The sequence below is a fragment of the Opisthocomus hoazin genome, chromosome 5, assembly GCF_030867145.1.
Source record: "Opisthocomus hoazin isolate bOpiHoa1 chromosome 5, bOpiHoa1.hap1, whole genome shotgun sequence".
Classification (NCBI taxonomy): domain Eukaryota; kingdom Metazoa; phylum Chordata; class Aves; order Opisthocomiformes; family Opisthocomidae; genus Opisthocomus; species Opisthocomus hoazin.
Genome location: NC_134418.1, coordinates 30,036,955 through 30,060,797, shown reverse-complemented (window position 1 = coordinate 30,060,797; position 23,843 = coordinate 30,036,955). Strand labels below are relative to the sequence as shown.

The 23,843-nt window shown below is 40.8% G+C and overlaps 1 protein-coding gene across 9 annotated transcripts in view; it reads left to right on the top strand.

Moving 5' to 3' along the window:
• The window catches only part of RUFY3 (RUN and FYVE domain containing 3), a 56,994-nt gene that overhangs the window by 16,374 nt on the left and 16,777 nt on the right, over nt 1–23,843 (top strand). For 5 of the 9 annotated variants that reach the window (XM_075420788.1, XM_075420791.1, XM_075420790.1 and 2 more), the window contains exons 2-9: nt 14,436–14,609; nt 15,897–16,014; nt 17,723–17,824; nt 18,827–18,950; nt 19,594–19,655; nt 20,753–20,818; nt 20,922–20,991; nt 23,047–23,139. In XM_075420788.1, the coding sequence (XP_075276903.1) occupies nt 14,436–14,609; nt 15,897–16,014; nt 17,723–17,824; nt 18,827–18,950; nt 19,594–19,655; nt 20,753–20,818; nt 20,922–20,991; nt 23,047–23,139 (809 nt within the window). Of the gene's footprint in view, nt 1–4,945; nt 5,010–5,843; nt 5,898–14,435; nt 14,610–15,896; nt 16,015–17,722; nt 17,825–18,826; nt 18,951–19,593; nt 19,656–20,752; nt 20,819–20,921; nt 20,992–23,046; nt 23,140–23,843 lie in introns of those variants that run through there. The other 4 variants (XM_075420789.1, XM_075420793.1, XM_075420797.1 and 1 more) reach the window with 2 other exon arrangements.

The following is a 23,843-nucleotide window of genomic DNA, read 5'->3' as shown; positions in this document are numbered from 1 at the left end:
AGAGCTTGGCCCCATCCTCCTGACACCCACCCTTCAGATATTTATAAGCATTTATTAGGTCCCCTCGCAGCCTTCTCTTCTTCAGGCTGAACAAGCCCAGCTCCCTCAGCCTCTCCTCGTAGGGGAGATGCTCCAGTCCCCTCACCATCCTCGTAGCCCTCCGCTGGACTCTCTCCAGTAGCTCTTCATCTTTCTTGAAGTGGGGAGCCCAGAACTGGACACAGTACTCCAGATGAGGCCTCACTAGGGCAGAGTAGAGGGGGAAGGAGAACCTCCCTCGACCTGCTGGCCACACTCCTCCTAATGCACCCCAGCTTGGATCAAAGAAAGATGTTAAGCAAAAAAAGGAGTTCAGGAGAAAGCCACCCTTGTTGCTTGGCATCTTGGTTTGCGGTTTGGTTTGGTTTGATTCAGTTCACTTGATCATCATCCTGATTCCTGTGCTTGTTCTTCAGTCCTGACTGACTCGTCAGCACTTTTGTAGGTCTTGTTTTAAATGTGTTGGTTGTTTGTTTTTCTTTCCTCAGAATCTTTGTCAATCATGACAAATGACCAGGCAGGAGCAGAGGAGGCTTAACACCAGTGTGTTGGCTGAACCCGATCTAGTTGTCTTTCCTGGTACTGGCATTAAGTTGCTGATGTGTTTAGCATTTCTCTTGACTGCCGTTGCAGGCAAGCTTAAAAAATAACCCCTTTCCTTATCAGTGAACAGAACATGGGGACCCTGGTCTTGTCACGTTTTTGTTAGTTTATGGTTCTTCAGCATAGTTAATGTTTTCTGTAAGCATCTGTACAAAAAAGTAACAGATTTGTGCCAAACCTTGCATAGCAGCCAAGGCAGCATAACTGACATTTTACCATTTCCGAGTACTTGCTGTTATCAAGCTCAGTTTTCACTTCCCAAAATTGGTGCTGGTTGGGGGTTTTTTTTGTTATTTTACTGACTTCTCAGCTTCTCCTTACGCATTTGCTGAGAACTTCAGTACTTAAAATCAGCCGAATCCTGACCTATTTAGTCTGTCTTTGGAGGAACTTGATTCTCATATCAGGCTTGGCAACTATAAAAAGCATGTGTGGATTCATTGCTGTGTTCTGAGTGTCTGCCTTTACACATGAGAAAATGCCGTAGCTATCTAAGATGTTTGGAGCGTTCCATCCTCCTAGTTGCACTCACAAAGTACTTACTAATAAAAGTAAAGAGGACGTGGACAGAAAATGGATGGCGTAGGAAGCTCTGTGTGCTGGGATCTTGCAGCTCTGCTGCTAGGCCTACTGCACATCACGGGAGGCTGCTTATGGGTGGTATCCCAGTATAGGCTAAGATGCTGTGTTTGAGGTGATAATGTTATTGCATGTTATTTCTTAATGAATGCATTTGGTATCAGCAGTTTGAAGGGAATATGTAGGGTTTTGCGTAGCTCTGGACTATGGGAATTTCTGAGCGTTTATTAAAGAGCACGTTTGGTGCTTTTTTAGGTTTATTTCAGATATCACAGGGATACTTCTGCTGTGTATTTGGGAACTTTTGCTGGTTTCTGCTCATGAGACAAAAGCCCCACGACGTGAATCTGATTCTGTTTTTATCCCTGTCCTACCCACAATGTAAGAAACCGCAATCTTGACTTCACCTTCATGTACTCAGCTTTTGCCTGTAGCATGTTTTCTCGACACTGTGTAGTAGTGTGGCAACCCAATTCTTAGCAGCATCGCTTTTGGATTTGGACTTTTTCACAACCGTGTTGGGGGCTGCCAGGAGGTGTAGGAGCATTGTATTGCAGTGCACAGCTGGGTGGGGATACAGTGGTAGTTTGGAATGTCTATAAAGGTTTCTAGTCCCAACCCTATTTTAGGCTAATAACTTCAATATTTAAAAAAAAAAAAAAAAGAAAGAAAAAAAAAGAAGCATCCCTCTTTCTGTTTAATAGCAGCATGAAATAATTTTTATGCTGGTACATTCTCCCAGGGTTTATTTTTCAAAGCTTTTATTTGCATGAGAAAGTGTGTCTGCTGGCAATATCCCTTATTCCTGCACAAGTTGTTCCAAATTTCAATGTAACTGTTAGGTATTGCGTACATCTGTGAGAAATACTAAACCAAAAGTGAAGATATGAGCAAATTCAGGATGATAAAGTTACAAGGGAAAGTGTGTTCTTGCTACATGTGATCATTCACTATTCATTAACCACCACCTCTTTTTAAGCATTCTTAGTAGTGGGAGCAAAGTTGTAACACAGAGAAGCTGCTTCTTCATACACATTAGTATCCCTGCTCATCAAGGTGGTTTTGTATTATTATTTTTTAAATTGTTAGCAAAGGATAAAATGTCTTGGTAAACCTTATTTGACATTGGATTTGAAAGACTTTGTGGTTGATAGTAAGAATGTATAAACTTGCACTGCTCCATGGCAGCCGAAATGGCTTTGCGAAGGCTGTAAGGCAAGAAACCCCAGTGCCAAACTGGGTAATTCAGCCCAAACTGAATCCCGTGCTGCTGCTGTACTTTCACTTGTCATCAGACCGGTTGAGATCACTGCTGCTATGTCAGCAAAGCAGAGAGGAGAGTAACTTTGAAAAACCTTCTTGTTAAAATAATGGATGGAATTTTCATGATTAGTGATTTGTTACATTAGTGACAAGTACTGCAGTTCCTTTGTAAAGAACTTGTGTATTTATTCCAGTGGGATATTAAATTCCATAATGCTAATCCTTTTAGGAATCTAGTTGGAATGAGGCGATTGTTTTATGAATACTTAAAAGTCTTGGTCCTCCTGTTTTTGAAACTTGGTACACACCAGTTACAGACTTTAATATTTTTCCGTAATAGTCAAAAGCATTGAGTTTGTCTTAGATTTACCATGATAAGGAGCATAGAAACTATAAAGTTGCAGGTCTTTGTGATTATTTATTTATTTGCGTATGTGTGTGAAGGTTCTTTTTCCCCACTGTTGTTCAGTGGAAATTTTAGGCAAGTGGGGAAAACTGTACGGTGTAAAAGACGAAATGTAACATATGCACCCTGCGGTTAGGTGCATGAAGAAATGAATGAAAATATGAAGGAAAGTGCTAATTACGTGTGTGCTTTTGCCTCTAAATCTGTACAAATCCCATGGTGCCTTTGTGTCAATACAAATTCATGCAATTCTTGCAAGCATTTCTCGATAGAAAGAGGATAGGATTATTGCCTGTGGGGATATAATAGAAGAAAGTGTTTGTAACTCCACTGGACTTTGTTTGTAAGCTTTACATGAATGATTTGCGAAGAGTTAAATACAGAACGCCTTAATCCATTACTGTGAAGTGGGCAGCAATTGTCCAGACAGAGCCAGAGCAGTCGTGTGAGGTTTCCTGCACCTTTCTGTGAACCGTAGCCCAGATGTTGGGCGAGGTGGGGTGCTGGACTGCTGGGACTGTGTTGACCTGAGACAGTTAAGTGATTTCCTACGTTGATTTAAAAAAAAAAAAAAAATTTCAAGTGATGAGAAAGCAAAACCTGTTCTTCTGTGTATAAGCCTCACTGGATGTTGTTAACAGCTGTCATAGTAGGTCGGACGTCTTGGGTGTTGTTTGGGTGTGGAGCTGAACAAAGAAAGAGGTTTGGAGGAGTAGAGAGCTTAAATAATTGGAGGCTACATGATGCATGTAGGAAGGAGTTTGAAGTGACAAAATCAAAGAAAGATCACATGAAATATCAAGCGAAGCCTGGCAATTTTCTCTTCCCCCTTAGCAAGCTAATTGTACATCTTTGTTTGGTGATGAGATGTTCTGTTTACACTATAGATTAAGGAAAAAACCCCAGACCCTCAGTACTAGATATCAGACCATTCAGTGATGATGTCTGGCTTCAGTCTCAGTATGCACGTAGGGATTCTGGGATGATCAGAGTCTGGTTCTCATCTTTACATGTGGTGGAAACTGCAGCTAAATAAATCATTGTGTGTGCAGCTAGGTTCTCATGTGATTCATCTTCAGAAATGCTAGAAATACAACTGGAAAATGCTAGCCATATTAGCTTGTTTATATAGTTTTGTTACGCAAAGCATTTTGTACAAACCCTGAATTTCTCAATCACACTAAAGTTGTCATTGTAAGTCCTAAAAATAAAGGGGGGGGGGGAGAGGGGTGAAAGTGACCCATGAGTCAGAGAGTCCAGTTTGTAGCACTCCGAGGTACAAGTGCACTCGGGTCCAGGAAAGCGTCAGGGACATGCCAGCCCAGCACTGCGCTGTGAGCTACGAAAAGTCTCCTGAACCTCCAGAAAGCTGAAACGCCTGTAACAAAAGCCAAAAAGCCATAAGTGTAGGACATGGGGGAAGCTGGGGTGGGGGTGGGGGGGGAGTATCACCAGGGTTTTGTTCTTGCAATAGCAGGGAATTTCTCAAGCAAAGTTCCCAGTTGCTCCTAGGAAGCAGAGGTAGGTGAACCTGATTCTGTCCCTCCCTCCCTCCCTCTTCACCCCTGACAAGGAGAGGAGAAATCCCTGCTGAATCGCAAGCAGCTGATCACTTCAGCCAGGGTGCATGGGCCGGACCCAACAAACAGTGGTTTTCTGCTGTTCTCAGTATTGCAGTAGTGCAATAATAATAATTTATAATAGTAATGCAATAGTAGGGGAAGAAGGGAACTTCTGGTTTATGAAGAAAACTGATCGCTAAAAATCAGCTATGTGAATAGAACAGTTCTGAGAGGTGAGAAGGCTGTTGGTCAGCAGTATTGCAGGGTAGGAGGTTTTAGAGGATCAGTTGAGTTTAGTTGTACTGGTATTCAGACCTTTTTTTTTTTTTCTCTTCTTCTTTAACTGCAGTGACTGTGAACATGGTGTTTGCTAGCCAGCACTGGCTCCTGAGGTGGGAGGAGGCTCCTGCTAGCTTCTCTGTGGGAGGGAGGAGGTCCCAGCAGTGTGTGTACTTTGCTCAGAACTTTGGTACAGTTGGCCTGTAAAGGGGAACTGAGCCTTTCCTGTGCTTCAGACCTTCCACCGATGGCAAATGAGCGCTGGGGAGAGTGGGCATGTAAGTAGGGAGCTGAAAATCCCGCAGGGTTCAGGCACTCCGGGGCTTCATCTGGCTCTGTTTTCTGGGTTTGAAACCAGGGAATTAGTGGGTGTGCTGAAACGTGTTTTCCTGGTCCTGCCTGCTCCTCTCCAAGGATACCTGCCTCCTCGCCCAGCCTGTCAGCCACCTGCAGGCTCCTGGCAAGGAGATAGAGGTGTTTTCCTCACCGAGGCCTTAGTGAATCATCATCAGAATGACGACATAAAACCCGTGGCCCACGTCCAGGCTCCATTGGATCACCTCTGTGAGACTTGTCATTTGGAGTGATGGTCATAATGGAGTTAAAGCTCTGTTTAACCTTATCTGAAATGTCCTCACTATGTCCTTTTCCTGAAACGTGCTTGCTTTTCATGTGTCCTGTGTGTCCCTCTTGGGGGGTTCTTTTTGGGGCTGGGTTGGAGGAAATGGAAGCAAATGCTGACGTTGCATAAATATCAAAAGCTTAGTGCTTTGGTCTTACAAACAAAATAATGCATTTCTTGCTTTTCTTTTTAGGATGCGCTTTACAAAAACGTTGCTTGTCTTAATGCAGAAAGAAACAAAGCTTCTAAAGCCTGACAGAAGCCTACCTTAATTTGACTCTCGAGGAAAGAACCGCTTTGCTGTGTTGCTTTGTGCAGACTAATAAACCCTTTTGACTTGCAAATCTCTTCCCACTATGAATTAAGTCTTGTATTATGCAAATGTCCCTTTCAGTTATCCTTTTCTTATACCTTGATTTTGAATCTTTCCTTTAGATCATGGCTTGCATGACATTTTCTTTCTTTTCCTTTCTTTTTGCTGTTTGCAAAGACTCTTGGGAGGATTTGACAGATGTGGTGGAGCAATTGCGTGATGATACTGAAGGTGCGTGCCACACCAACATCTTTCAGCTATTATTTCCACTAATGATTGGCTTTTGCCTTATGATTTTGAATCTGAGTGCAAAATACAGTTTTCCTTTCCAGTGCCAATAGCGGTGGCTTTCTGAACGTGCTTGTCTGGTTGAACCAGGTTCGCAGCCAGAACGTGCTGTACTAGTTGCACTCTGTGGATGTTTGTTTCTGCTGTTAGTGTGTTAAAGAAAATGTCTTTGATCACTCCAGTGTATGTATCGCTCTTGCAATTGTATTAGTTTACATTTAAAATGGATATTGTGAAGACTTTTCTTCTAGATTTCAGCAGCCCCTTCGTGGGCTCCATGTGATCAGTTTAGGTCTCTGAATTCTCAACTGATGTCTTTTTTGAAAAGATGTGCATACAGTGTTGCTTAAAAATGCTCTAAAATTTTTGGGGTGTTTTTAATTTGAGTGGAGGTAGATACGTGAATCAGCAAGGGGCTGGTTTACTTACATTAAATGCATTCTGAGACCATTGTTTTCCTGAGCCTGATATAAACACAACTTAAAAGGTTGCAGCAATATGAAAGCTAAATTTAAAAAAATATTTCAGAAATCACCCCAAAGCTTTGGATTTTCTGAAGTACTTCTCTTTATCAACTTGAGGCTTTGCAAAAGTGACTCTAAAAATTGTATTGCAAAATACAATTTATAAAGAATAATAATGTAAATATATATATAATTAATAATACAAAACTTGTATTTGATTAGAACTTGTGAAGTACAAAATGAGATTTTTTTTTTATAGTGCAAGCATGAAATGGTTGAATTCCCAATTCAGCATGCACTCAAGTAAATTTGTAATTTGATGACTAGATGCAACTGTTCATGCTTGGGATGAAAGTGTGGGCAGCACAAAAGGCTAGTATACCTTTTGGAGGCAAGGGAATAAGAAGGCAGTTTTCCTTCTGTGGCTGAGTTTAAGTGCTCGTCATTAGGAAGAATATAGATTTCAATGCAGAAGGGTGCTTAGGGATATTTTTCTGCACAGGCCAAATTCTTTTTAAAAAGGACAATCTCAAATTAGAACCCAAAACTAGGGCTCTTCATATCTAGAAGATTTAGGAGCATAAATTCTGTTATTCTGACACTGATAATCGCAAAGGAGTAAGGTCAGCAGATGCATTTCAACTCTTTTTGCCAATTTGTGCATTGCTTTCGAAGGTGTTGTGGATTGCAGATCCCAGGGTGGCTCTTTTCATTCGGTATTGGTCTAGTTCTCACTGGTAGGATGTTAACCAAGAGCCACATTTGTTTCTTTGTAGCACAGAGGAGCAATTTGAACATGAAACTTAGTAAGGCAAAATGGTGAAATTACGAGAAGCGAGTTTACGTTATAGACTCAGGGTTATAAATAGAGGGTAAATTATGAGCAGCATTGTGAAGGATACATCGGTCTTAAAATACGTAATTGCGATTATTGCTAGAATAATAACTGACAGTTAAGGATGGCAAAGTGATGCAACTAGGTTTGGGACTCACTTAGGAAAAACCTTCCAGTGCAGATTGTTCTAAGCGTGTTTCTGGCAGAAGAAGAAAGCAAAATCAACCATGACATAGCAAAATTGACTTCTATTTATATTTGGAAACTCAGATGGTGTGAATCTTTTTAAAGAGTATGTGTTGTGCACAAAAATTAGTTTGGATGCATTAGCTACAGCGATCTCTTGCTGGTTATCTTCGGTGCATGGTGCCTTTCTCGGCTGTTGTGCTTGGTGACGTGCCCTGGCTGCTGTCTAGCGTAGCAGGCTGCTCATCAGCCGTGGGAGATGGTCACTTTCCTGGCACAACAGCTAACGCTACTTCCCCAGCAGCTCCAGCTGAGGGCATATCCAAGGTATTCTTTAAGGGGAGAAAAAAAAAAGGGGAGTTGAGACTTCTTTTTCCATTAAACATTGTACAGATTTTTTTTGCATTAATTTTGTCGGGGCGGGATACATTTGAAATGTGTGTCTTGTCTTGTCTGTTGGCACTTGTATCTTTGTTTCCCGTGTCTACCACCCTGTTCTGTTTTTTTGAAACTCATACGTGCCTGGTGTGTGCGGGGAAACTCTGCTCCTTGGTGATGGATCAGATTGATGGATGCTGATGTGGGTTGTGCTTGCCCCCCTCAAAAGTCAATATTAAGGACATCTTAGCAAGAACAAATGAAGCAACCTTTTAAACTCTCTGTGAATATGTTTCTTCTAGAAATCCAATTTCATTTTTGCAAGGTGGCATTAGTCCAACTGCTTTCCAGTGTATCCACATTCCTTCAGAGTAGACAGATTAAAATTTGAACGTAGAAGCAAAAAACTAGTAGAAGACAACGTACTTCTGTAGAAGCAGACATGCTTCTGCTTTTCATTTATGAATAGTCATGTCACTTTTATTTTCATCACTGCTTACCTTTAAGAGAGTGTTTGCATGATACGCAAAATGTGTATCACCTCATCCTGGAGACGGTAGTCAGGGGCTTGCATTGCTGGAAGGCAGGTGAGGCATTTGAATGTAAGGGAATGTCAAGGAAGCTTCAACTGAAATACAAGAAGCTTAAAAAATACATAATGATACTGAACTCCAGTTTAAATGATGAAAGTCCTTAATTTATCTAGGGATTTGCTTTCCTCATTTATTTGAAATTATACTTATGTTCATGATTTCGTAGTCTGAGCAGCTGGAACTAATGTCTTTCCTAATGTAAATTTGCTTAACTGAAACTCAGTGCACTGTGGATAGCTGGCTGGTTTGTTTTGAAAGCAAGTGTTTCACCATTAATGTATCTCAGTTAATCTGAATACAGTGTGAACTTTTTGCAAGATGCCTCTTCTTCTATGCACAGAAGCAGCCTTTCTAAATTTCAGATTGCTCTAAGTTTGGATTCTTGAATTGATGTGGATTCAATATGTGGAGAACCTAGCTGAAATGCTAATTAATTGGGATTACTTTGAGCAGGTTTGTTCACATCTGCAGTGTTTCATGACTACCCACATCTGATCAAAGTTCTAGCTTTATTTTAGTTTCTTCTTAATTCTTTTAGGCTAATTCAGTATGAGAAGCGATAAAATTTATTGTCACCAGCTGAGATGTACTTAGATCACAGTCGCAGCTTAACCCTTTGAGATCCAGTATTATACTGACTTTTTCCTTGACTTTTAGGTTCCTAGGTACATATTTTAACTTTTAAACAAATTGCAGGGTTCTTGAGATTCTTGGATGCTTTTGAAAACGACATCTTTGTGGAAGCTTCTCAGGAGCCCTTTGCTTTTCTGTTAGCTGTTAGTGTGTGGATGATAATGGCATGGTTTTAACTCCTTAGAAATTTGGAAGTTCAGTGTTTTAAGGAAACAGGAAGATAAGCTGATTATTTTGTCCTGCCACTGTAGTGGGGTGCAAGTCCACTTCAGTCATGACCATTTACATCCCGTGTCCAAAGTTGCTGGTTAGAAAACACGTCTATTCTGTAGATGCTACAATATTTAAATAGAAGTGTCTTGAGAATTTAAGATTACTTCAGTTGAAATCCAAACCACATTGAAAGGTAAAGTTTAAGGGCCAAGATTTTACTACTTAAGGTTTATGACATGGCATGTATGGTAAAACACAGGTAGAGTTTTTGCAGTTAAAGACAGAAGGAGAAAGTTGGAGAACATACTGACTCAAACTGAGAATCTCGGTTGCACATCAGGGTCAGACTTGTCAAAGAAGAAAGGGTCTGGGTTGACTTAAAGCTAGTCACGTAGTCTTACTGTGTACAAGTCATCTTTGCTTGCTTGCCCTGCACTTCTGACTCAATTGTAAAGGTGTATATGTTGCAGCACATATAACAATGATATAAATTACTTAGGATTTGATTTTTGGAGTAAATATCTAGGATTTTATTCAGTTTCGTACTATATAACAGTTAATTGGTTTGTAAGATGAGAAACGTAGATAGACTGCATATAAGGAGCACCATTGTTTACAACAGACTAATGAAGCAGAAACCTTTATTTAGTTAATGTGATGAAAACATGTTTCAGTTCTTTAGACTGTGACTGCACATTTTAGTCTTAAATGAAAGGATAGCCCTGGTTTTTCTTTTTTCGTAAGTGCTTTCATTAGCTCTTAAAAGCGGTGAAAGAATCCGGCTGTCTTGAACATGTTCCATACACCCCTCTCTTATTGCTTGTGGATTTTTTTTAATCGGGGTAGTATTGACCCCAGTTGACACAGAGCAGTCACAGACCTCTCGGACTCGTGGAAAACCATGCGCCTCGGCTCAGAAAGCATACCCTTGGCCTCAGTCTAGGTCTGTGTGAAATGGGCAAGGTTTCCTGTGAGTGTATAATGGAGTAGGACCCTAATTCTGAGCAGTGTCCTTGGACTCTACTGTAATTCAAATTAGCTAATAACCGTAGCCAAAGTAACATTTTCCAGGTAGTTGTCTTGTTTTGCACTAGCAATTGATTTGCCCTATGAGCAGAGTCACTTTGGATGCCTGCCTTGCTACCGATGGGACCGATGAGCTGCTTGGGGCTGCTCACGGGGCTTGCTCGAGGCATGCTGCGGCGGGACCTTGGCCAGCGGGGCAACGTCTTGCGTAGAGAGGAGAGGAGGTCTCTGTATCTTCCTCTATCTTGCTGTTCCCCTGATAGGGAAGAAGACAAAGAAACTGTGATTATTAATAAGATTTAAGTCAAGTCTTCCAACTTTTAGTTCAGGACGCAAACACTCAGCTTTTCAAAAGGGTCTGATCTCGCTATTGAGATCAGTATGCGCAGTGTGCGTATGCGTAGGAGTTTCTCTTCAAAGCCTAGCCAGGCAAATAATCATGTTCAACCTAGACTTCAAAATGTATTTAAAATTTAAAAAAGGTTATTTGTTTCTTTTACCACAGTGCCATACTTTTCTGAGGATACATATAAAAATTGCCTCAGATAGTTCAAACCTACTAGAAATTTCTGCTGCTTTATCTGTCTTGGTCAGAAGCGGGGATATACTGTAGATGGAGTTCTGCTACCAGAAGCAAGGAGGGAGGGAGTTGATAGTTTTTCTTGCCAGATAAGCTTGTTCTGAGTGGACTTTGAATCATGGTACCGAAGCAAAGCACAATTTTGTGACAGTGGTTGTCTATGGTAGAAGCAAATGCTGTAGTGATGTTTGTATAATCTTAAAGGGCAACTGTGATGGATGCTGTTGGAGGTGACGTTCATGAGTTTTATGCAGAGATATGCAGAAGAAAATATGCAACAGTACTAAGGTTTTTTTAATTGCATGTACAAAAATCAGTTCTTGCAGTCAACCGTATGTAATATTATGTCTGCCTTTTTTTCTTGAGTCTGCATTGCTAGTAATGATGACTGTTAGCTACATTGCAAATCATAAAACAGATTGCAAATCACAAAACAGGTAATCTGCTCAAGGTATATCCCAAATCTTAAAATAGCAGTAGTTCTGCAAAGGCAATTAAAAAATCCCCCACTAAATTGAATCTTTCTGCAGTCCAATGCTGCTATGAGAACTGCATTCCTAAATGAGTTCTATGAAGTTTTCTAAACTATGAAAATAAATTGTGAATGCCTAAACTCAGCGTTTGTATAAGAGAATGAGCCAAGACAATCAGTGCTAGAAGAGCGCACAGTTAGTAAAACAAAACTCTCAGGGGGAGTTTGATCATTTTGTCCCCTCGCCGTAGAAGATGGGGTGGAGATGCAGGAACAACTGGACTTGTTTGCCACTTCTCTGAACGAGAAGGCATTTGTTCATGGTAGCAGAAGTGGCCTGGAGCATGACTAGAATGATGGCTGTTGATCGATGGCAGTTCCAGCTGGCATTGATTAATGCCCCTTTGATGAGGGATACTCGAATATTGCCAGGGCTATTGCTAGATCTGAGTATTTTTTTGAGTCATTATCAGCATCCCTGATGAAAGCAGCTTGTTCTCTGGCAAACCGGCCACCCAAAACTAAGCAGCAATGGTGAGACCTCGCAAGCCTGGGTGCCAGCTGGCCTTGGAGTCGTGGGAACCTGACCATGGCGTGCTTCAGAGGCAGGTTCAGCAAATAGGTCTTTGTCCCCAGGTTTCACAAATGTTCTCTCTTGATTCTCTTTCATCGTTTCTCAGGTTCTTTGATGGAGGATGTTTGTGTCTCGAGTAGGTGCTTTTTGTCTCCAAACCCTGAGGTGCCTTTCAGTGTCTCCTCTCTGGCATAAGGAGCCTCAATTGCATGGTAGCAGTTGTTATTCTTCTCGTCTGTTGTGGATTCAGCCATAGCTTATTGAAATCAAATATTACTCCTGTTGGCTACATGCTACTGGGCCTACACTGCTTTTCAACCCACAGGAGATAGCCAAGTTTGGAAGTGGGAATGATGTGATTTTTAATGATTCTGTGGTTCTACAGAGTTTTGCTCTGTGCTCTCTTTTTGGCAGATGGGTGCTGACAAGATGCCTTATTGCAGTGGCAGTACATTTGGGGTGACAAGAAGTTTGTATTTGAACAACTGGACTTGTCAGTGTCAGCATTGTGATGAAGCAGGACGGTGATCAGGATGAGTCCCATAGGAGACTGCAGCAGTCTCGGAAGACTCTACCCTTGGCCTCTTTTGGCTAAGCTGTTACATTTTAAATTGCAAGAAATTGTTCTTCACAGTTGTATTGACAAGAGGATGAGAACTGTTAACCATCCAGACAGCTCAAGCCTACCTGCCTAGTAGAGATTTGATGTTTACTCGGTGGCAAACCTGCTGAATACAAACCCAAACTTCTGCAAGACTTAGCCTGGGGACTGGATCCACTGAGGCTGAGGGTTGCGTCTTCCCCTCCTCCTTCACCTTGAAAGATGTTGTAGGTTCCTTTGTCTCTCCTTATCTCAGCTGTCTAGACGTATGTTGAAAAGACGGAGCCTCCGAACAGTCAAAAGAGCTTGAGAACACCCACGCTGATTGTCATGAGCGTCGCTGGGTGGGTCTGGGTGGTGGTATTCCACAGAGCCAGCAGGAACAGACGTTCTTCCACAGCTTAGTTTTCTAGATGTTTTTATGTCTGCTTTCATCAAACTTAGCTACATGCTTGCCTGCATTTTAATGAAATACATCTCCTTTTGCTCTAATTGAAGGTTTTCAGTCTCTGATACTTGCTTGCTTGCTAAATGCAAGCATACTTTGTCAGTACAGCAGATAAAATGTGTACCCTGTGCTTCAATATGTAGTCTTAGATGTCCTCAGGTCATGTTTCTGCTGTTAGGTGTACTAAATTCACTCACAGAAGTGGTAGATTTGTTCGTGTGTTTGTGGCTGTTTAGACCTGGATGAGGCTTTGAGCAACCTGGTCTGGTGGAAGGTGTCCCTCCTGATGGCAGGGGGAGTTGGAACTAGATGATATTTAAGGTCCCTTGTATGATTCTGGAATACCTGTGCCTTACAGGCTTATGAAACTGCTTGTGCCAAGGAACTTTAGCTCAAAAATTGGGTTTGAGATCACAGGTGCAACAGATGCCAGCAGAAGACTTGCAACTTGTGCAGTGTTGTTTTCATAGCAAGAATTTCTCTTGATTACTGTGTAACTCCAGGCCTAAAGGTTAATCGTACTTTATTTGTTGTGGTCATAGGAGAATTTCACTCTAGTTATGGGACAGTACTGTTGTAAACGAGTTTGTTTCTTGAGCTGTTGGAAATGCACTGATGGTGTTTGGGAAGAGAGGCACCCCGTGAAAGCATAGATGTTGGCAATGGCACATTATACAGGTCAGGGAGCAGGAGGCCTGCAGGCAGCAGGTAGTTTGTGAAATGGATGTCTATTTGATTTTGCTACTGCCAAGTATAAAGGTCTGAATATTAATAATATGGTAGAGGAAGAATATAGTCTTCAAAGATCTGTGTGTATTGGAGACTTAGAGTGAGCTGTCAGAGGAGACATGAAGATCAGCTCCTTATTGTCAGTGGCAAAAAACAGTAATGTTGATAAAATGGAGAGAGATAGGTGGGAATTGGCTCCATGTTACATCCAAGTTTTAAAAAAAACCCAAACCCCATGAGAAGGAAAGATGTGAGACTGGAAAAAGAGGCACATGGATGGATTAAATGTGAGCAGATTCATGGTTATCTTTAGATGGAAGGACAAATCGCAAATGGAGAATTCTTACTGCTTTGTAGTTGCTGGGCGTAGCTGGGGATTTGAGTAGGAGCAAGTGATGGCCACGGCATTCACTGATGTGTTGCCAAGATGTAGAGCGCAATATTAACAGCTGTCTTCAGACTTTTCTTCCTTGAAAATTTAAAGCTTTTGTAGTTATTTGAAGTATTGAGACACCCTTAATGTGATATATGACCTATTCTTGTGTCATTGTGGCTTTGGCCATAAAATGCTAGTTAATTTTGATTTTTCTCAACCAAAGGCCTGAAGAGTGCCTCACATGAAACTGTGACTGCTCCTAAAAACGTCTTCAAAGATGAGGGAGAAAGAGAGAGAGAGAGAGGGGTATCTTATTGTATTAAAAATAGCTTTTGTTACTCACCAGGTTTTTTTCTTCATTTTTTCTTTATAGATCCTAACTATCTCATGGCTAATGAACGCATGAACCTGATGAATATGGCGAAACTGAGTATCAAGGGGTTGATTGAATCAGCGCTTAATCTGGGCAGGACGCTGGACTCTGACTACGCACCTCTTCAGCAGTTCTTCGTTGTGATGGAACATTGCCTTAAACATGGCTTGAAAGGTAACTTTGGAGTCCTCCAGGCTGTTTGTCATAGTGTAGGAACGAGAAAGAGCAATCTTGTTTTAAAAATCTAGTTTTGTAATCTACAGTAGACTAACGAGAGGCTGAGCAGGGTCACTGCTGTGATCACAGTTGACTTGACAAGCCACAGGAAAGGGAAAAAAAATATACTGAAAGTACAACACTGCAGGTGAGAAGTTTGCAGTTCTTGCCATTTTTAAAACAGCTTTTCAGATGACTCGAGTATAAGTGATCAGTGATAAAATTAGCTCCTCGTCAAACGCATGACTCCCTTTTTTTTTTTTTTCCTGCACTTTCTCATGCTTTAGGGACGCAACAGTCCTCTTGCTGGAGGAGGACCTACGACACAGAGGTCCTTTCGGCTTTGGGCAGCTGATGTCTTGTAAGCTGCTTTCTAAGATAGCAAGCAGACCATATATTTAACTGTATAATATGGAGTCACCACTAGAATTGCCAAGTTCCAGACTTTGTAGTTTGCCCTTGTGATAGTAACTTGAGATGAAAAGCAAAGGATATTAAATGTCCTCTCAGCACCCATACGTACATCCTGCGGTGCTTCTTTAGCAGTTGTGTTCAGCATTACATGTGGAAGAAGCGATTCCTGTGCTGGTTAGAATTAACATTGTGCAAGGGAGCAATGCTCATATTCTTCAGCTTCTTTTTTTATCCATTCGCCCGCGCCCTGCTGCTGGTCATAAGCTTGAAGTTAACAGAGTTCTAGGTCTTCTCACTATTGAGAAGAACTATTGAAAAGAAAATTAATTTCCATCTTTAGTACATAGGGGTGACTAGAAAGCTTTTCTGAAGGAGGCGAGGATGCCCAGAGAAGCCCCTAGCAACTATGGAGAAGGGTTGGGTTCAAAGAGGTGTGGTCTTTTGTCTTGTAATGTGATGGTCAGTGAGAGAAAATTACCATGCACACACCAAGTGTAACGTGGGGACAGTGACAGCATCCTAGTAGAAATTTTGACCTCTTAGTGAATCTAGTTGCTGGTTAGCACCGGATGTTGTTGGTTTGGCACATTGGAGATCTATGGAATGTTTTCTGGCATCTGTCTTCTCAAGCTCCTGTTTCCTTATTTGCATGATATCAGTAATTGCCACACTTGGGCGTAAAAAGTCATCTTTTGTACTTGACCAGAAGCAGTCCCAGGAGAATATTTGTGGTAGTTTTTGTCTACTGTTCATTTACTTCTGACCACTTTTGAGAATGTGTTTAGTCAGCACGGGCCTAACAGGCTTGTTTTATATCTCTTTCTTTTCTAGCCAAAAAGACTTTTCTTGGACAAAATAAGTCATTTTGGGGACCTCTAGAGCTAGTAGAAAAACTTGTTCCTGAAGCTGCAGAAATCACAGCAAGTGTTAAGGATCTCCCAGGGCTGAAGTAAGTACAGTCTTTTACTGCATAATTACATAATATGGTTTTTTTTTATTGTAAGAAGGATCTTGGAGAAGAGAAGGAAGGGGAAACATAACCTTCAGGAACCTTCTGCTGCCACCTTCTAACCTGCCACCTTCTGCTGATAAAAATGGATCATTACTCTCTTCTGTTCTTAATCAAGGGACTGCAGAAGGAGAGGATAGGATATATTCTTTCTGTGTTAAGCGCAGGGGGACAACAGCGCATTTATTGCTAGCACTAAATGAGTGATGCTGTATCTCAGGAATGGGAACAGCCTTTACTGACTGTTTCTGAAGTCAGACTGAAGAGGAAAGGAACTGGAAGGAAGGTGATTACAGGTTAAATAGTTTTGAGGCTGATAGAGGTAATTTTTCTTTTCAATAAATTCAGGTAAACTTGTAAAGTTTGTGTAAAAGGGAGGCTCAGTCACAAAGTTGGAGAAGATACTAGATACTGTTAAAGAGGGGAGGGGAAAAACCACTTTAAGCATATATTGCTTTTAAAAATTTTATAGTAATTTCAGACATTGCATTCAGATTTGCTTATTCCATGCTAAAAAGAAACTGTAAGAGGCTTTCAGCCTGAGGAATAGAAGAATAAAGTGTGAGGAAGTTTTTATATGAGTAGCAGGACTAAGGATTAAATCTTCTTTGCTGAAAGAAGGGGTGAATAGATTCAATAACAGTTTCTTTTGGATTAGTATTTAGCGATGTACATGTGGGTAAGTGCTTTGACTGGAGATCTGTGCAGGACTCCTCCTCCTTTTACCTTTTCCTGTTGTAAAAGAATATTGAAACATTAAATAAATTGAAATAAAGAACAGTTTTAGAGTAAGTTTCTAAACCTCAACCTTGTGTTCATACTAACCCTTGAGAAATGTCATTTCATGTATTAGTTAGGTCAAGAATGGGGGGTAATGAAGGGGACTTTGGTGGACAGTTGCTGCTTATATTAGTTAAGGTCAGAAAATAGTGTCCTGCGTGCTGTTTGCTACAAGACAGCTGACTGACTGGTGGAGATGGAAAAGAAATTTCCTTCTAATCAGAATACTGCTCAACGTGGGGGATTGACACTTTCCTTTGGAGCATCTGGTCCTGGCTCCTGGCCAGCATGGATGAGCCAGAGCTGTGATGCAGCATATCAGTTATTGTATTTTAAAGCTGCATGCTTCAGATTGCCAGGAGAAACAGAGGGGGAAGGACTGTGACTGTAACCCATTGCATCCTGTGAGTACGTTAATGAGCAAAGCAGTTGAAGAGAACAGTACTGAATTGGTGTTTTCTCTTGCCTTTTTGGACTCTCGCCCAGCCAAACACCTGTCTGAAGGAGTGGTGCTTGGGCGTCTGTCCTGAACTGAACTATGCGTGTTCTTCTGACTTGCCTTACGCAAAACCGGTGCTGAATTAGAAAGTGATTGTGTTGAAACAGCTGATCTCTGTGTAGTAGCATCCAGTCAGGGAAATATTTTTAGTATAACAACAAATACATAATTAGTTATGAGTGAAGCAGTGATTGCTTAGATAAACTTGTCTGTAACTATTTGCACTTAAATACCTTGTATTTCACTGTTTTCGTCAGTGCCAGCTCTGTCTTTGAGATGCAGAAACTTTAGATAGAAAAGCATTATTAAAGCTGTTTGTGCATGTGCATTGCAGTATGTCTGTAACTGTTTTGTTCCTGGCCTTCGTAGGACACCTGTGGGTAGAGGAAGAGCTTGGCTTCGCCTGGCTCTAATGCAGAAGAAACTTTCAGAATACATGAAAGCCTTGATTAACAGAAAGGATCTTCTCAGGTGAGCAATGAGCTCGCTCTCAGATTAGGCTAGGTTCACTTCTGTTCTGTTGCAAGATCTTTACGATCTGTTACACCTAAATGGTAAAGTATGCATGCATTTTTTTTGAGAAATGGTGGTATTTGTGAATTGCAGAACTTCCTTTGAGAGATTAAAAATGCTTAGCGTTCTTTCTTAGTTCAAAAGCTCTTGTTTCTCCACTTTGTCTCTGATATTCATTAGAACAAACTGTGTTTCCAAAGAGATGATTTGGGTAAAATATTTGTACAGAGGGGATACAGCATTCTCTGTCTGCAAAATCTTGGCCCTGGATTTATTTTTGACATAGTCATTTCATTACCATCTGCCTTGGAACAAGTATTTCACTTCTCTGTATCTCTGTTTCCCACTCGTAAAAGAGCAGTTATTTTGTAGTTTAATTGAAAGTCCATGGATTTCAACTACTATCCCTGTGTAAACCAGTAGGATTTAATAAATATGTTGATATTTCTTTACTCAAACAAGTAGGTTTTTGTTGGCTGTCCTTGTAAATCTGTAGCTGACTTAGAGTTAGAAAGAAGAATTTAGTATTGTCCACGGGAAAATGTGGCAGTGGCTTGTGTTAATAATAGTATGGAATAGAGTAGAAGAAGTATGCTACTTAAAAAATCCTGATATTAAGCCACAGTCTTAAATCTTCAGTGTGCTGTAGCATTACTCAAGAATCGTGCTTACTTTCCATCACCTTTCAACAGCTGAGGGACCACGTCTCCTACTTACCGGGCTGTTGCTCACTAAAGACTTACTGCGCTAAGAGAGATTTGTTCAGTCAGAGCGGGAGTACTTTGATAGTACGTAGGCGTACATTCCTGTGTGGACTCTGTGCAGCTGCCTGGGTTTTTGTTAAAGCTGAACTTGTGTTATATTGTCATATGAAGTAGGAAGGATCCCATGCTAGTTGACATCATTTTAGTTGACTTCTAAAGATGCAACACTTGTCTTCTCTTGCCGTGCGTCCTGCAGTGAGTTTTATGAGCCTAATGCACTGATGATGGAAGAAGAAGGTGCGATCATTGCTGGCCTCCTAGTAGGTTTGAATGTCATCGATGCAAACTTCTGCATGAAAGGAGAAGACCTGGACTCACAGGTACTGGGTATTCAGTTAATGTCTTTCTCTGCTCATTTAAATTGGCAGAATTTTCCATTGTAGAGGACTTTCATCAACTGAGATAGAAGTTTGTTACTGTAGGTAGTAGAAGACTAATATAAGATTCTTACTATGATTGTGGTCTTCGGTTAGCTGGTGATGCTGAAATCGGAGACTCAGGATTTTTGTTTTCTCTTTGCTGTTATGCTTTGCTATGGTTTGCATGCGGGTCACTTGAGTGAAATGTAGTAAATGAAAAAGGAGGCGAAAATGGGAAGGACTTAGAACTGCTAATTCCCTCGCTCTGTGTGATGAGATGTTTATAGCTGTTAAACAAAAGAAAATGAGCCTGTACGCGCTATGTTCCAGCTTGCATAAGCAATGTATATACAGATATGTTGATGGTAATGATTTGTCCTTATGTCCTAAGACTTGCTTGCCAACTTGCTGCTTGCCCTCATGTATTTTTGCTTGAAATACGCTGCATTTTCATTAATTTTTGATGGATTACTGGTGTAATGAATCCTTGCTATAATACAACATGTACTGATGTTTTAACTGAATGACTCTAAACTTTCACAGCTACGGACAGTGTTTAGTCTTAGAAAAAGCATGTAATGTAAAATTCAAAATTTTTTTCTAGGTTGGAGTTATTGATTTCTCGATGTATTTGAAAGATGGCAACAGCACGAAAGGCAGTGAAGGGTAGGTATATGCACAGTTGTCCTGCTTCTTATCTCTTGGTAACTTGTATTCGAGTATTCCAGTTTGCCCTGCAAGCTGTTATGTTTTTAGTTAAAAAGCTACTTAGACTGAATTACTCTGCTATGATAAAGCATAATATATAAATAAGATACTGGAAGTATTGAGAGGGGGCAGGCGAAATGGAAAGTCTCTCAGAAATTCTGTGTTCTTCCTTAACTGGCAATTGAAGATTAAAATACTTCAAAAGTGATCCTCTGCTGAGTTAGGTTTGCCGTTCTTTAAAGCCTGTTCGATAAGCAGCTTAGTAGCCTTCACCAGTTGTATGGCTAGGAGGATAGTAGTTGATTTGTGGCACCATAACATTCTTAAAAAAAATAATTTCTCTAATTGGAAAAGATCATAGCTGTAAAAATAGCCTGAAGGACTTGCACAGCTCCATTGGTGTATGGTGGCACAACTTTCAGAGCAAGTGGTTGAAAACTACAGTGGAGGTACACTGACATACTGATCAGGTGGGGTGGTTTTCTGAGGGTCTTCAAGACTACTTCTTCCATCTAAGGAAGTCCTGCTAGTTTGAATTAAGGTATATCTTTAATCATTATCCCTCAGGATCAGGTCATTTGGTTGCATTTATTTTATCTGTATTTTCATTTTTAGAACATTCTTTAGTTAAGATTTCCTGCTGGAAGTGCATGCAAAACATGCATTTGTTGACAGTTTTCCTTGAGTGGGATTTTGGTGCAATGACTCTTGCCCAACATGAATATATTGCAGACCCGTTTTTTTCTTTTAAATACTGCTGTACTCTTTGAAATGGTGTCTGCCTTAATGATTCTGGTTTTGTGTGTCACAAAATGCCTGACTGTCATCCAGGTGAATGTAGTAGTTGGCGCTTCTGAGAAGGGGACAGTGACTGATTATTAAGGCATAGACTGCAAGTCGGCTTTGCTATTTCATATCACATAGACTCATTGAGACCAAGGGTATTGGTGGTGGCTACGTAGGCTGTTTCACCACACTTCGCCTTAGGCCTTTAATGGCATCTCTTAGTTCTTTGAATCCAAATGCTTGAGCTGAATGGTAGTTCTTTTTTCCAGAGATGGTCAGATAACTGCTATTTTGGACCAGAAGAACTATGTAGAAGAACTCAATAGACATTTAAGGTAACACATGATTTATTTATTCTTTATTACATAGGATAACAAAATAGAAAATGGGGTTTTAAAAAAAGAAGGAATTACTGTAGGGGTTTTTTCTTTTCAACAGTGCTACGGTAAACAACCTACAGGCCAAGGTGGATGCCTTAGAAAAATCCAACACTAAACTGACCGAGGAGGTGAGTGTAATAGGAAATCATCTGATGTTTTGGCCTTTTGGAATCGGGGATTAAAAGGACAAAGGGAGGAGTTATTCTCAGATTTCTGGTGTACATAATGAGGAGTGTCTAACGATGGAACTGGAATAACTGACCTGCCAAGGGATTGCTCTGACTGCTGCTGCTAAGCATGAGGTGGAAAAACAACCAAATGTTTGTGTTAAAAACCAAAATCTGTTGAATACACTTTATCCCTCTGAAGTCTTTGAGTGCTTTCTGATCTTTGGGAAAAGTCTGAGAATAAATTGTACAGTGGGTGTGGTTTCAAATGCCATACAGTTGATACAGGTTATGAGATGCCCAGACATGGCAAAAAAATTTTTTTAATGCCTGTTTATTTTGACAGGTGCAGAAGTTTACTACAGTGTAAAGATAGTAACTGACATGTTTCAATAACTTCTTCTCTAGCCTGTCACAATTTGCAAGAAACAAATAAAAAGTTATAGATAAAACATTGTTCAGTCTGAGCATGAAAAACAGTTGGTACATACATCGTAGGCATAACCTGTGTTTTAAAACTGGTCTTGCAGTTCATTAATAATGGGATAAATGTAATAAAATCTTTTGGGTTCAGTTCCCTGATGAATGGGCGATAGTAGAACTCATCCCAACAGTTTTACAGTACCTTTGTCCTCATGTCACTTTGCTCAGCAGAATAATTTTGATTGGGATGTCTCAGTGCTCTTGCAGTACAGATATGAAATAGAAATTCTTTTTTGCTTGTTCACCCTCGTTAAAGGAAGTCTATGTGTCTGATTGTTGAACATGTACTCTAATGGATGTGTTCCAAGTGATGGCAAGCTTTAGCGATAGAAATTAGTGTACCCACTCTTGCAATTAAGGAGCAAGAAATTATTTTACAACTAAAATATTTTTTTAATTTTAGAAAGGTGGTCTGCAGTACAGGCTCCCTTTCTCAGTGCTGCTATAATAAGTGGGTTTTGATTGAGTAGGAGTGTTATGCCCATTAGGCAAGGTACCCATGAGATTAATTGCAATGTAGACTGAAGTATTTCTTGATTTTTAATATTTACTTGCTTGTATCTTAGTGAAGTCTGCATGCAGTTCAAAGTAACAATTTCAGTGACACTGGAACACGCTGTGCCAGGCAGGGCTATTTGCAGGGTGTAGTTAATGAACTGTGTCACACATCACATCAGTTTGTGTATTTGGCTCTAGCTGTACCAAAGACTCGCACTTTTGTCAGGGCAATTTCTGTTTGGGTTTGTCACTTAATAACGTTGCTGATCTCTTGGAATGTCACTGAGCTTTTCTTGTGTGCAAGGCTTACATAGCTAATGATTTACAAAGCCAGAGGGAGTTTGCTGAAGTTATTTTGACTTTTGACCACACGTTCAAAGTAATCTATGGGTCAGCGGTGATGTCTTCATTAGGAATTCTTCTGAGGCAGATGTTCAGTCTCATAAGGGTGGTGCGTGCTACTGATGCTCCGTTTCCAGCCAAATCTTCCTCCTCTGATGAGGTTCTCATCGTGCTTCTCCTGCCCAAATGCTTGAGAATCTCACATTCTCAGATGCCCTACGTAGGAGTGTACCCAAATTACTGAAGCTTTAGCAAAGCCATGCAAGTATTTTGTCTCTGGTAACATAATTCAGTTGCTAGAAATCAACAAAACTTAGCTGCCACATGCTCACATTTCTTATCTTTGGCAAGGGAAGTGGAATGGAGTGAGGATTTCTGTTGAGTTGCACTAACCACATGTTACACCAAGTCTAGCAGGTAGAGACCTGAAGAAGTCAAGAAGTTTACTGAAAGACAGGAACCGAAATAGTTTGGGAAGTCTCTGTTTAGGCAATACTGGAAATCCATCACACTGGCACTAATCGATGCTTTTTCAGGTAGTCTTTCTCGGTAGAGGCCGAGTTGTCTTTTGCCACTCCAAATATTTTCTCACTTTGACTGTAAAAAAAAGAGTACAGAAAATGTGTCTAGAAAGGGAAAAAAATGGTCAGCTTTTTTTTTATATATGTTACTGTTGTTCTGTTTTGTTCACAGCTTGCAGTTGCAAACAACAGGATTATTACACTGCAGGAAGAGATGGAACGGGTTAAAGAGGAAAGCTCTTACATCTTAGAGACCAATCGTAAGGTTGGTGTGCGTGCATGATTACTGAACCTTTTGGGCGGTCCCAGCCCAAATTCGACTGAGAAGTCTGTGTTTGGAAGACGCTTTATTTCCTTATGTATCTCGCACAAAAACCGCAGTAGAGAAGCATGACTCCAGGTGGGTCCTCCGCAGAGGGTAACAGATGGACCCTGGCCACAGTAAATCCTGCCTGGCTGTAGCTGATTAAACTGTGAGTGTGCAGAGCGCCGAGGGCTAACGCAGCATGTTTCTGGCTTGCTGAGCGGAGGTGTCAGCAGGGACAGGAGGAAGGATGATTTACTGAGGGGGTTGCATAAAAATCTGGATGTAGGAGTTCTGCTTTTTTGGCCTGAAATACCCCCCTTTTTGGAAATCAAGGGGCAGGATCTATAATATTTTTTTGCTGATTTATTGAAAGTGCTAGTAACCATGGCAGAATCTGGTTTTAGTTTAAAAATGCGTAAGATCTTCTTCTGAGGTTTTGTAACCATACTTAGTATGTGGTGGAAGTTCTGAAAACAGACAGTCTGTCCACTTAATTCATATCCATTGAAGCGCATGGAGCACTTGGGGAAACAGAAATAGAGTCATTTCACACGGAAGCTGGATGCTGTGGTAACAGAACGAAGCTCTTGTTCTGATGGTTGCAGAATTTGTTTTTGAAATGGTGAGAAAAGCAAATAATCAGCAAAGGTGAGGGTTGGTAG